Source organism: Austrofundulus limnaeus, unplaced genomic scaffold (assembly GCF_001266775.1).
Source record: "Austrofundulus limnaeus strain Quisiro unplaced genomic scaffold, Austrofundulus_limnaeus-1.0 Scaffold53, whole genome shotgun sequence".
NCBI classification, from domain to species: Eukaryota; Metazoa; Chordata; class Actinopteri; order Cyprinodontiformes; family Rivulidae; genus Austrofundulus; species Austrofundulus limnaeus.
This window is the reverse complement of record NW_013952455.1, coordinates 2,298,928-2,310,800: the sequence shown is the minus strand read 5'-3', so window position 1 is coordinate 2,310,800 and position 11,873 is coordinate 2,298,928. Positions and strand designations below refer to the sequence as shown.

At 40.7% G+C, this 11,873-nt stretch overlaps 2 protein-coding genes across 2 annotated transcripts in view; both read left to right on the top strand.

Moving 5' to 3' along the window:
* Positions 1 to 6,336, top strand: part of tom1 (target of myb1 membrane trafficking protein) — a gene marked incomplete in the record, with an annotated part of 15,489 nt that extends 9,153 nt beyond the window's left edge. The window contains 6 exon segments of the mRNA XM_014008913.1: positions 866 to 929; positions 1,658 to 1,727; positions 3,990 to 4,055; positions 4,396 to 4,458; positions 5,109 to 5,148; positions 5,669 to 6,336. Coding sequence (XP_013864367.1) covers positions 866 to 929; positions 1,658 to 1,727; positions 3,990 to 4,055; positions 4,396 to 4,458; positions 5,109 to 5,148; positions 5,669 to 5,763 — 398 coding nt within the window.
* Positions 6,337 to 8,510: 2,174 nt separating this feature from the next.
* Positions 8,511 to 11,873, top strand: part of gcat (glycine C-acetyltransferase) — a gene marked incomplete in the record, with an annotated part of 5,288 nt that continues 1,925 nt past the window's right edge. Inside the window, 5 exon segments of the mRNA XM_014008912.1 lie at positions 8,511 to 8,755; positions 10,018 to 10,148; positions 10,241 to 10,342; positions 10,420 to 10,566; positions 10,648 to 10,802. Coding sequence (XP_013864366.1) covers positions 8,536 to 8,755; positions 10,018 to 10,148; positions 10,241 to 10,342; positions 10,420 to 10,566; positions 10,648 to 10,802 — 755 coding nt within the window.

Here is an 11,873-nt window from a genome sequence, read left to right as displayed (position 1 = left end):
AAAGAAAATCTGAAGCTCCTATGCTTAGTAGTTTTTGAGCAATAACCCTTTTTGTATGTCCAGATTCCCCTTTTTCAGATAAATTAGGGGTCCAGGGGGGTGAGGGGCACTGATTGGTGGGCCTGATGGATAGAGCTTCATCAGAGCTAAACAACAAAAGACGTTTGAAGCTCCAATGTTGAACATTTTCTGAGTTATAAGCATTTTTGCATGTCCTGACACCCCGTCTTTGAAAGGAGCCCCCCTCCTCAAATATGGGGTCTGTCATAAAACCGTTGGCTGGCGCAGTGTAGGTCAGACTCATCTACAGCCCTGCCAAATTTCATGTTGATTGGTGCAGCTGTTTTTGTGCTACAGTTGACCAAAAATCTCTGGAGAAAAAAAACAGTACGAAAACAATATGACTCCTGCTTACGCTTCGCGTGTGGGGGTCGTAATAATAATAAGACTCCTGAAGCAACCAGCAGGTACAGGATGAGCTGCTGCTTCTGTGGTTGTGGAAGCAAAAACTCAAACATGGGACAAATGCAAAGAGGTCATGGAGAAGGATTGCTGGTTGGTCCCAAAGAGGTTCCTGCAAACCTTTCAATGAATCATTTACTGTATTTACTCTTTAGAAAAAAGGATGCCAGATCTCAGTAACAGTTTACCATTTTGCCCCATTCCACCTTGTTTCAGATCCAAAGATGGCAGCAGCAGTCCTGGACCATGTTCTATTTTATCTGCTTTTATTATAGAATGCAACAAAGAACTGAGTCAAACCTCTGAAACTCCTTCAGCATAAACAGTGATTACCATGACTGTTCATATCATGTGAGATCATGTACGATCAGTATGCTGCAATAAAAAAACTGTTTTTTTGCAGGTACAAGTGAATCAGATGACGTGTTATCACAGAAAGTAAACGTCTTAACTCACCAAGGAAGGAGGTAATAAAAGATTAAGGTGCAGTTTTTTGACTTTGAGGAGATTTTTAGAAAAGATTTAAAATATTCTTAAAGCAAAGCTGCTTCTTAAAGTACCTGTGACATATATATCCTTCAAATACAAAAACGTTTTATACTTAAGAAAATTGGCATAAAATACATGATTTTACCTATTTTGTCACATAACTGGCCTATTTTCGTTTAGATTTGGTTCAGCCAAAGTGAAACAGGAAGTGACATCAAAGGGGAACTCTAATAAAATAAACGCTGGTCTTTGTTTATTAAAACAAAGTTATTTAAACTTTAACTCTTCTTTATCTCTCTTTGATAGTGACTCAAAATAATCTAAAAAAACATCAGATTCTTCTCTACAGTCTGTGTTGTTAGCTGTTGTAGCAATGCTCTGTTCACATGCAGACATTCCCCTTTGACATCACTTCCTGTTACTTCACATGCAAATATCTCAACAACTGTTCATCTCGGGCGTGAAAATTGTTTTGCAATATGTTATCAATGCTATGTTATCAAAAATGCATTCATGTGTTTATTACAAAAATTTAATGTCACAGGCACTTTAAGCTAATTATGGGAACATAATTTCACATAGTAACTAATAATCAGTCATAAAAGTTGATTTGTTGTGGTTTGGTTGCATTTCTGAAACTTGTGTAGATCTCACTTTTTGTGTATGTTTTTTGTTTTTAAATCAAAGTATAAAACTTGTGTTTCAGTTTTAAGAAGGAAGCCTCAGTGGACGGTCTGGCTCAAGCTCAGGWTGACACTTTACAAAACACTGGAATGGTAAGCATTACATCATTTGTGCAGGGGTGTTGAAAGTATTCACATTCATTACTTAAGTACAGTAGAAGTATAGATACTAGGGTTTAAAAATACATTTTTGGAAGTAGAAGTATCAACTCAAACTTTTTACTCCAAGTAAAAGTATAAAAGTACTGGTTTTAAAACTACTTAAAGTATRAAAGCAAAAGTAATGAGCACTTTTAAAAAAGCCATTAACGATAAAAGCTTTGTGGACTTGGAGAAGGTGTTCGACCGTGTCCCTCGGGGACTCCTGTGGGAGGTACTCCGGGAGTATGGGGTACCAGGCCCGTTGATAYGRGCTGTTAGGTCCCTGTATGACTGGTGCCAGAGCTTGGTCCGCATTGCCGGTAGTAAGTCGAACTCGTTTCCGGTGAGAGTTGGACTCCGCCAGTGTTGCTCTTTGTCACCGATTCTGTTCATAACTTTTATGGACAGAATTTCTAGGTGCAGCCAAGGTGTTGAGGAGATCCTTTGTGGTGACCTTAGCATCTCAGCTTTTTGCAGATGATGTGGTCCTATTGGCTTCATCAGATCATGATCTCCAGCTCTCATGGGAGCTGTTCGCAGCCGAGTTTGAAGCGGCCGGGATGAGGATCAGCGCCTCAAAAGCCGAGACCATGGTCTTGAGCCAGAAAAGGGTAGGGTGCCTTCTCTGGGTCGGGGAGGAAGTCCTGCCCCAAGTGGAGGAGTTTAAATATCTCGGGGTCTTGTTCACGAATGAGGGAAGAATGGAGCGGGAGATCGACAGGCAGATTGGTGCTGCGTCTGCAGTGATGTGGGCGTTGTACCGGTCTGTCGTGGTGAAGCGAGAGCTGAGCCAGAAGGCAAAGCTCTCTGTTTACCAATCGGTCTTCGTTCCTACCCTCATCTATGGTCACGAGCTTTGGATAGTGACCGAAAGAACGAGATCGTGGATACAAGCCACCGAAATGAGTTTCCTCCGCAGGGTGTCTGGGCTCTCCCTTAGAGATAAGGTTAGAAGCTCAGTCATCTGGGAGGGGCTCAGAGTAGAGCCGATGCTCCTCCACATCGAGAGGAGCCAGTTGAGGTGGCTCGGGCATCTGGTTAGGATGCCTCCTGGACACCTCCCTGGTGAGGTGTTTCGGGCACGTCCCACYGGGAGGAGACCCAGAGGAAGACCCAGGACACACTGGAGGGACTATGTTTCTCAGCTGGCCTGGGAACGCCTTGGGATTCCCCCTGATGAGCTGGCCCAAGTAGCTGTGTGAAACTGACACCCCACCCACACAAAAAATCCAAACAAGTAAGCGGATTGGTTAGTGCTTCGTTTGTGCAGGTTTGTGCAGCTAAAACGAGCGTTTGTGCTGTTGTAGTTTTTGAGATATTAAGCATTATGTCTTTAGCTCATTATGACGTCACCATCCCCCCAGCAACCTCCGAAATTAACCAAAACAGTATACTTTTTTTGGGCTTTGTTTGTGCAGCTTAGTGCAGTAGAAATGAGCGTTTGTGCTGTTACAGTTTTTGAGATATTACAAGTTTTTACTTTAACGCGATGACATCATCGTCCCCCCAGCACGCTCCGAAATAGTGACGTCATCGGCCGAAATTATAACTGCTAATATCTCGAAAACAAAAGCTGCACAAACGACAGTTTTTACTGCACAAACCTGCACAAACGGAGCACTAACGACCTAGCCCACTTTGGTTAGGTTTTGGAGCGATATGGGGTGATGGTTAACTCTGGATGACCAAAAAAAATAATATTTAATATCTCGGAAACCAAAACGGCACAAACGACACTTTGAACGGCACAAACCTGCACAAACGGAGCACTAACGATTCTGACTATTTGATGGATTTTTTGACGTGGGTGGGGTGTCAGCTTCACACAGCTGGCCCAAGTGTCTGGAGAGAGGGAAGTCTGGGTCTCTCTGCTCAGGATGCTGCCCTCGCGACCCAGCCCCAGATGAGAAGAAGAAAACAAAACCTGTTGTAAAAGTGTTTTTAATAAAAATCTGGACAAGTTTGTCAGAGGAAAATGGTGGTCAGTTCTCATGGCTAGGGGCGTGTCACTTGCAGATTAATTTCAGTTGTCAGTTGGTGGTTTGATTGACGGGTCATATTGTGTCAATCACATTTTTGTCCATGTTCATGGTAGCAGGCAATAAATAATGGATCTTACTGATAATTAAACAAATGTGGTCCTTTTGTATTAGTCTTTTCTTTTAAATGACTGTGTGTTTGTGTGTGTGTGTTCGTTTGTGTGTGTGTACAAAGGGTGAAAGTCCAGCTTCCTCCCGCAGCTCCTCACCAAAGTTAGATTGGATGATTAAAAGGGGAATGGTGGGTCTCACTTCAGAGTAAACGTGTCCAAGCATCACCTCAACTGCTCGACCTGTTCCTCACGCTGTGATCTGGGTTGTTTTTGCTTGGATTTCTTTTGGAGTTTAGTGGTTGCAGATAAATCGCAGTGGTCTGCATGCTGGTTTGGGAATATCAGAGCATGTTTGGTTTGTTTTCATGTGACGTTGTTGGCATACGAAATATTCTCTGCACTTACTTTTTCTGTGGCAACGTGATTTGGGCGGAGATTTATGCTTGTTTGTTTTTGCTGTTTTGGTGGCATGTTGTTATTAGTATTTTTATTGTTTAACTTCAATAACCAAGCCTTGCATTTGTTTAGATTCCCATCACTCAATCGAATGTCATGGATGACATTGAGAAATGGCTTGCTTTGGATGATGAGGTAAGTGGATTACTAGAGGGATTTTAATAATCACATTATTCATTATTCAGGTTCAGGTTAATGTTACTCTGTAAGCTAGCAGGTATCAAAGTTTACAATTAAAGTTCAACATCTGATTTCCAGATAAGGTCAAAGGTTCAGARCAACTATCATATAACTAATTATTTTTTCTCAAATTTGGTTACAACTATACTAAATTGTGCTGTTTGCCTTCAGTTGTTTGTGAACCTAACCTGCTCTCTAACATTTGACTTTAAAACTTGATGTGTTCAGAATTTTTACCTAGAAAGTGACAAACCTAATTACTTTTTTGCCTTTTTGTTTTCACACAAGGATAAATAAATATTAAATAAACTGGTAAATTTTGATAAAGACACAGACAGAGGACACTGGTCTCACTCAGGTCTGCAGAAATGCACTTGAACACGTTTTAGCCATTAGCTCAGAGGTCCACAACCCTGCTCTTCTGGGCCCAGATGGCCTAGATGCACTTATTTGTCAGTAAATCACATATTACACAACCACACTGGTGCCAGATTTGAGAAATATTTCTTTAATTATTTAAACCTTGACTACATTCAACAACATTCACAACTACACACATAAATTTACATAAACTAAAATGTTTTTGTTTGTTTCATGTGATGCAGTACGAGGACTTTGAGGACTCAGATGGTGTGACCAGTGAAGGTGAAGATGTTTACATTTTGTTAGAATAACTAACTTTATTCTTCCATCTTTTTAAGTAGGGTGCATGTTCATGATTTATTTTATGAAACTGGTAAATAAAATTAAAAAAAAACTTTGTGTGCTGTAAGCTAAGTATACAGTTGACCAGCAGATGGCGGTAGAGACATCACTGAATGTAAGGTGCTTCTTGTGCTCTTTTGCTTCTCAAATCTGGTTCTACACACATTCTTTCCTTATTTTGTTGGGTTTTTGTTTCAGGGTACTGCCAGCCTCGCAGAAGAAAAAACTCTGCTCTGAACCCTAATCTTGTTAAATAATGACGTTTTTTTATACTTCAACATCTATATAAAAAAACATCACTAAAGCACAGATACTCAGAGGGTTGATTTTAACTCCTGCAGATATGAACTGATTTTCATTCAGTTCCTGATTTGTTCAGATTTTTGTCTCTATTTTAAATCTGTACAGTAACTGACCTCTAAATGCCTTAAAACTAAATCCTGTTTGTGTCTCTCCGCAGAGTTTGACCGTTTTTTGGCAGAAAGAGCAAAAGCAGCCGAGCGCCTGCCGTCTCTGCGAGCCTCTTCACAAGACCTCCACTCCTCTGAGTCCTAATCTGATAAACCTGACGAACTAACACAACTCACGAAGCCCTGGCACCGTTGGCTTTGATGTTGATGGACGGTCGAGCAGAACATGTGTCCAAATCGCATCTTGTAATAGAGGAACCACCTTATACCTGTTTGTGTAATCTGTACTAGAGAGGAAAGATATTTTTAACTGGAAGAAAATGAGAGTATCTGCTGAAGGACAGATGTTTTTATCTGACAGTAGTACGAGGGTATGTATGTGAACAAACTTTTGCACATTTTATATGGCTACATTCCTGCTGTAGAAGGAAAAAAAGAATATTGTTACAACTTTGCAACTTTTCTTATGTGTTACACTGCTGTTAATGTGTATATATGTTGGTAATGTGAAATGTAAAAGAAAAAGGCACAAGATTCACTGTAAGAGAAGCTCAGATGTAACAYACTGTAAGAGTTTACGTTCATATTGTTTGATGTGGAAGAAAGACTATTTTTACTTCCAAGTCTCCCATTTAAAGTGTTTTACTTGAAGTTTGATAGAAAGTCATGACAAGCTGCTCTCAAATATTAAACTATTAACTGTAAAGCTTAAAATTTCTTCAAATGTGTTTTGAACTTCTTGCTATGAGACGACGTGATTCACAACGCTGCAATCGCTATCGCATCCCGTGTGTCAGGTTTCACCCTGGTTGCGATGACAGCCGTTAATCGCTGTAGTTTGTCGCCTCCCGTGTGGAGCCCTTCACCAGGGGAGGAGCCACAGACAAATCTTTGGCCACCCTGCTGTGCACACCCCTTCCACAGTGAAACAACCTTTAGGGGTGTAATAATCCTCCTGAACAGTTGGTGGCAGTGTTTAACAGTTTGAAAYATCACCAAGCTCAAAGAAGTGACAAAAAAGTTATTGTTTCCTTTATATACAGAACATATACCCATGTAATCTGACTTATGGTGACAAATGTTTTTATTGTTTTGTCATCATAACAGTCATTTTATGTTATGAAGGCTGCATAATGCTCTGTCCCTTTTGGTTATGAGTAGACTTATCACTAAACCAGAAAAAGTGAAATGCCCCTTTAAATTCACTGTTGGTGATTATCGATATTGCACCTGTTCATTGGGTAAAGTTATTAATATTAGTTTTAAACATGCAGTTGAAGGTCATCATGATTTGGCACAATGACGTGTTAAAATTAAAAATAAATCAATAAACAATATAAAAGTAAAAGGCACCCCTAAAGTCATTTGATATGATAAATGTGACACATTAATTAACCTTATCTCAGCTGTAGCAGTGAGTTTAAAAACGGCATAATGAAACTAGTTTAATGTCTGAAATTATTATTAAATCAAGTGTTTATTTATGTAGGTAAACTTGTGTTTAACAGCCTGGTAAAATACACAAGAATGCAGGGAAAGGCATCTATTTCATTCAAAATTTTCTGGGAGAGGACCCCCAGACCCCCCACCAGTCTGTCCCCTCACTTTTAAAATGGTTCAGACACCCATGTTTATAAGGTCACTACCTGTATACGGACATAAGGAAATGACCAAAACACAAAGATCTGCAGAAACTTTCAAGTAAAAATATTGTGTAATTTTCCTGGCCACCCCTGAGTGAGTAGTGGTCCCCGTATGGCCACCCCTGTGTGAGTAGTGGTCCCCGTATGGCCACCCCTGTGTGAGTAGTGGTCCCCGTATGGCCACCCCTGTGTGAGTAGTGGTCCCCGTATGGCCACCCCTGAGTGAGTAGTGGTCCCCGTATGGCCACCCCTGAGAAAAATGTCTGGCTCCGCCCCTGCCCTTCACTAGTCGATCGCGAGACTTGTAGAACGCAGCATTACGTTCCAGCCTTGAAAGCAATTAGGTATAGTTACCTTATATAAATAAATATATAAGTAAATATACCTCATTGCTTGAAAGCCCCCCCCCCCCACACACACACACACACACACCAGTTCCCAGGGTTCATTCAGTCTTGCGAGTTTTGTGTGTGGTGACACAGCACTCAGATCTCACGAGACTTTAGGTTCACATGTTCAAAACAAAGCGGAGTAGTAGGAGAGTTGTTGGTTACTAGTGTGGAAAAACATGGACGAAAAACGAGTGAACAAGCAAAGGAAATTTTATTATTTTCACCCGGAGTGGGAGGGAGGAGTACTTTTTTGTTTTTTCTAATTTGAAGTCTATTTGCCTCAGTAATAATTCGAGCGCTGCCTTATCCAAAAAGGGTAACTTGGAGCGGCATTTCAAGACGGTGCACAAACGGTACGAGACGGATTTCCCCTCCAAAAAGTTCTTTATGGACTCAGAAAGTGCAAGAGCTGAAAAACCATCTTGCAGCACAGCAGTCGTTTTTCACTCGGCCCAGCACAAAAGGTAAGGCTGCTGTGGCTACTCTGAAAAATGATTGAGCAAATACCGCACCAAATTTTGTATTAAAAATCTACGAAATGGACATTATGTTGGCTAATATAAACTGTGACAGTCTTGAATTTGGTGTAGGTGAATAAATCATTAGTTTTCGTAGTTTCATCCAATGAAGTAGTCAGTACCTACTCAGTTATTCGTCCAATCAGAAGTTTTAAAYCTCTGTTGCTATTATGACGGGGAGCACGATCAGTTCTGATTGGTGGAGATTACTTCACTAATGATTATTCTGATTGGACGAAATGCACCAATGGTCAGAAGTCTGATTGGTCCTTAGGACTTACGCCCTTTTTTTGTGTACGTGACGCAAACACGCTAACTCACTCGTGCCGATCCACGACTAAAAAAAGAAACTATTTTCGCCGTCATGTCTCTCGGAAWAACAGCCCGGAGTTTGATAAGACCGGTCCGCGGGTTCCTGGTGACTTCGGACTCGGTTCCGAAACGAAGCTTCGCGGCTGTCGCTGAAGCCAGAGCGCTGCTGGAGCACGAGCTGGACACGATCCGAACCGCAGGGACGTGGAAGGCGGAGAGGATCATCACCTCCAAACAGGGTCCTCAAATCAGTGTGCAAGGCAGCCGTGGCAGTGAGTTCATCCACTCTGTGGTTACACCACGACAGAGGAGAAACCGTGTGCTAAATTAAACATTAAAGTCTGAATCACTGTGGACAAAACTTCTTTTAATTAAGTAATATAATGTGAATATGTGTGGTGAAGTTTAAACAGACTAAAAGTGTCAAAACTGTCAGGATTAAACATCAGAATAAACAGTTATCTAGTGTGCATTAACCTGCAAGTAACATCTAAACGCTGCAGCTGTCTGAAGAAACWCTTATTTTAATATTGTCACGTGGCTTTCTGTTTAATGGACAACTTTTATATTTCTTACATTGTTTCTTTGTGACAGCTTTTAAAAGACAGATTTTTATCTCTTATATAAATGTAACAGAACATTTCCCACCTCCTGCACCAGTAAACTGAATAAAATATGTAAATATAAATAATGTAGGACATATTATGCTATTTGTTTATATTGATGCATATTATTACCAGTTCATTATCACCTGCCTCCGTAGGTAATAGGCAGTAATGTTGTCTGTTAGCAAAATATTCCATTCACCATTGGGTGGGTTTCAATAAAATGTGCTGAATCTAATTATTAGTACATCTACAACTCATTATAAAGTCAGCAAGTTAAGATGGCTGCTCAGCTGTCCTTGAGAAACAAAAATGCTCAACTCAGCCCATTATAGAGGGACTGGTGTAAAATTTGTTTCAGTAAAATTTAAAATTGTAATGAAATTCTTGGAAAGTAATCATCAGGTGGATATGTATACAACTAATTACTTATGGAGTCAACTTGATTCATTAAGGCCAACACTTCTGATCAACTAGCACTACTTTTGAGCTAAAGTTTGTTGTGGAAGTAGCTGAGAGTCATTACCAGCACATGCTTTGAGCACCGACACAAGGTCTCACATTAACACAGATTGTGTATAACGGTAGAGTTTCCGTTATATTATGCAAGGAGGGCGCCCCGCCCTGTTAACAGAACCACAGGACCCCCACACCCTCCYCAGTCTGACCAGCACCCTGCCAATAGCAGTAATGTAAGGGAAACACTGATAACTGTGTTTTAAGGTTTGAACAAAACGACTGCAACTCYATCCTGTATAAAAGGATGCAGAGTTCTGTTTTATTTTATTTTTTTGTCTGTTTGCTAAAAGACTGGAGTTGCTTTCTCTTTTTATGGTCTTACTGTTTTTTGGGGGGTTTTTTTGGGTTATTTTTAAAGCAGGACAAAAACTTGAATTAAAAAGAATAATACTATTTTTTGTGCGTCTCAGCTACACTGAATTTCTGTGCCAACAACTACCTGGGCCTGTCCAGCCACCCAGAGGTGGTGCAGGCAGGAATCGACGCTCTGAAGTCCCACGGTGCCGGACTGAGCTCTGTCCGATTCATCTGTGGGACACAGGCAAGACCCTTTTAAAACTACATTTCAACTCAGAACTGCTAAAGCTGTAGCACTGGTCAAGTTTCCTTTGCTACGCGTTCTTGTTTTTGCAGGATCTGCATAAAAATCTGGAGCAGAAACTTGCAGAGTTTCACGAGCGAGAGGACTGCATCCTYTACGCCAGCTGTTTCGACGCAAACGCCGGGTTGTTCGAAGTACGGCGACGTCTCCGCTCCGCAAAAATGCCTTTGTGTTTTAATGTGAGAGGAGCATTAAACGTCTTTCATGGTAGGTGCTGCTGGGCCCGGATGACGCGGTTCTGTCGGACGAGCTCAACCAYGCCTCCATCATTGACGGGATYCGCCTGTGTCGAGCAAAGAGGCTGCGCTACAAACACATGGACCTSAAGGATCTGGAGGACAAGCTCCGAGAGGCTCAGGTGAGTGGCTGCTCTGGTGCAAAATCTTTTCTGAACCACTGAGGGTTCGTTTTGGTGAARTTGCTGTGGTTTCCTCCTCAGTCCTCTCGCATGCGTCTAGTAGTGACTGATGGGGTTTTTTCCATGGACGGAGATGTGGCCCCCCTGCCTGGGATCTGTGACCTCGCAGAACAGTACGGGGCCATGGTTTTCATAGACCAGTGTCACGCCACTGGTTTCCTGGGAGCCAGAGGCAGGTATAAGATCTACGTTTAACTTTTTTTTTTTCTTAGAATTTTTTACACGTAGCAGCTCCTCTTAGTCAGTAAAATTAGCTGCCTCACTCTGATGTTGATGCCTGAAGTTTAAACAGATTTTCCTTGTGTGTAGAACATAGTGATTACATGAACTTTTAAATGATTGATTAATTAATTAGTTAATTAATTAGGTAATTTATTAGGACAGTGCACATTAATCAACATTACCACAATACTGTACATGGCAGTGTAAATATGCAAGAGTTAGCACAGCAGCTAAATTTCATCCCTGGTCCACAAGTAAGCACAAAACAGAACACCTCACTATACAATTCATATAACAGTACAAAAAAAACTAACAGATTAAAAAAAGATAGATAGATAGATAGATAGATAGATAGATAGATAGATAGATAGATAGATAGATAGATAGATAGATAGATAGATAGATAGATAAAAAAGAAAATTGAAAACGAGAAGGGAAAAAACACACTCAGCAATAGGTAATGGAAGACATTATGAATGACTGATTTGCTTTCAATGCTTAAGCTTCTTTTTAAAATTGGAATAGTTTYCACTGTCTCTGATATATGTTGGCAAACTATTCGATGAATGTGCACTTCTGATGGATGCCACCTTCTGGCTAAACTGAATTCTGTGCCTCAATATATTACAGTCTCCTCTAGTTTTATGATGACTTCAGTCAAGAAACCTTTGTAATAAAGTTTTTTGAATAAATCATTGTAATAAAGCTGTGTTTGATTAAAGTCATGTTTTGTCTGATGTGGAACAGAGGAACAGACGAGCTGCTGGGAGTGATGGACAGAGTTCATATTGTGAACTCCACTCTGGGGAAAGCTCTGGGAGGAGCAGCTGGTACGTTTCTCTCTGATGTTCAGCTAAAACAGAGGTCCTCCCTACAAGTACACAGTGCTCCCAGACATTTGAAAAAGCTAAAACATTAACTTTATTATAATCAAATGCAATAAACAATCCAGGAAATAGTTGGGGTGTAAGAAAATATCGATACACTGAAATATCGCAATATTTCATTTCCCGATACTGTATCGA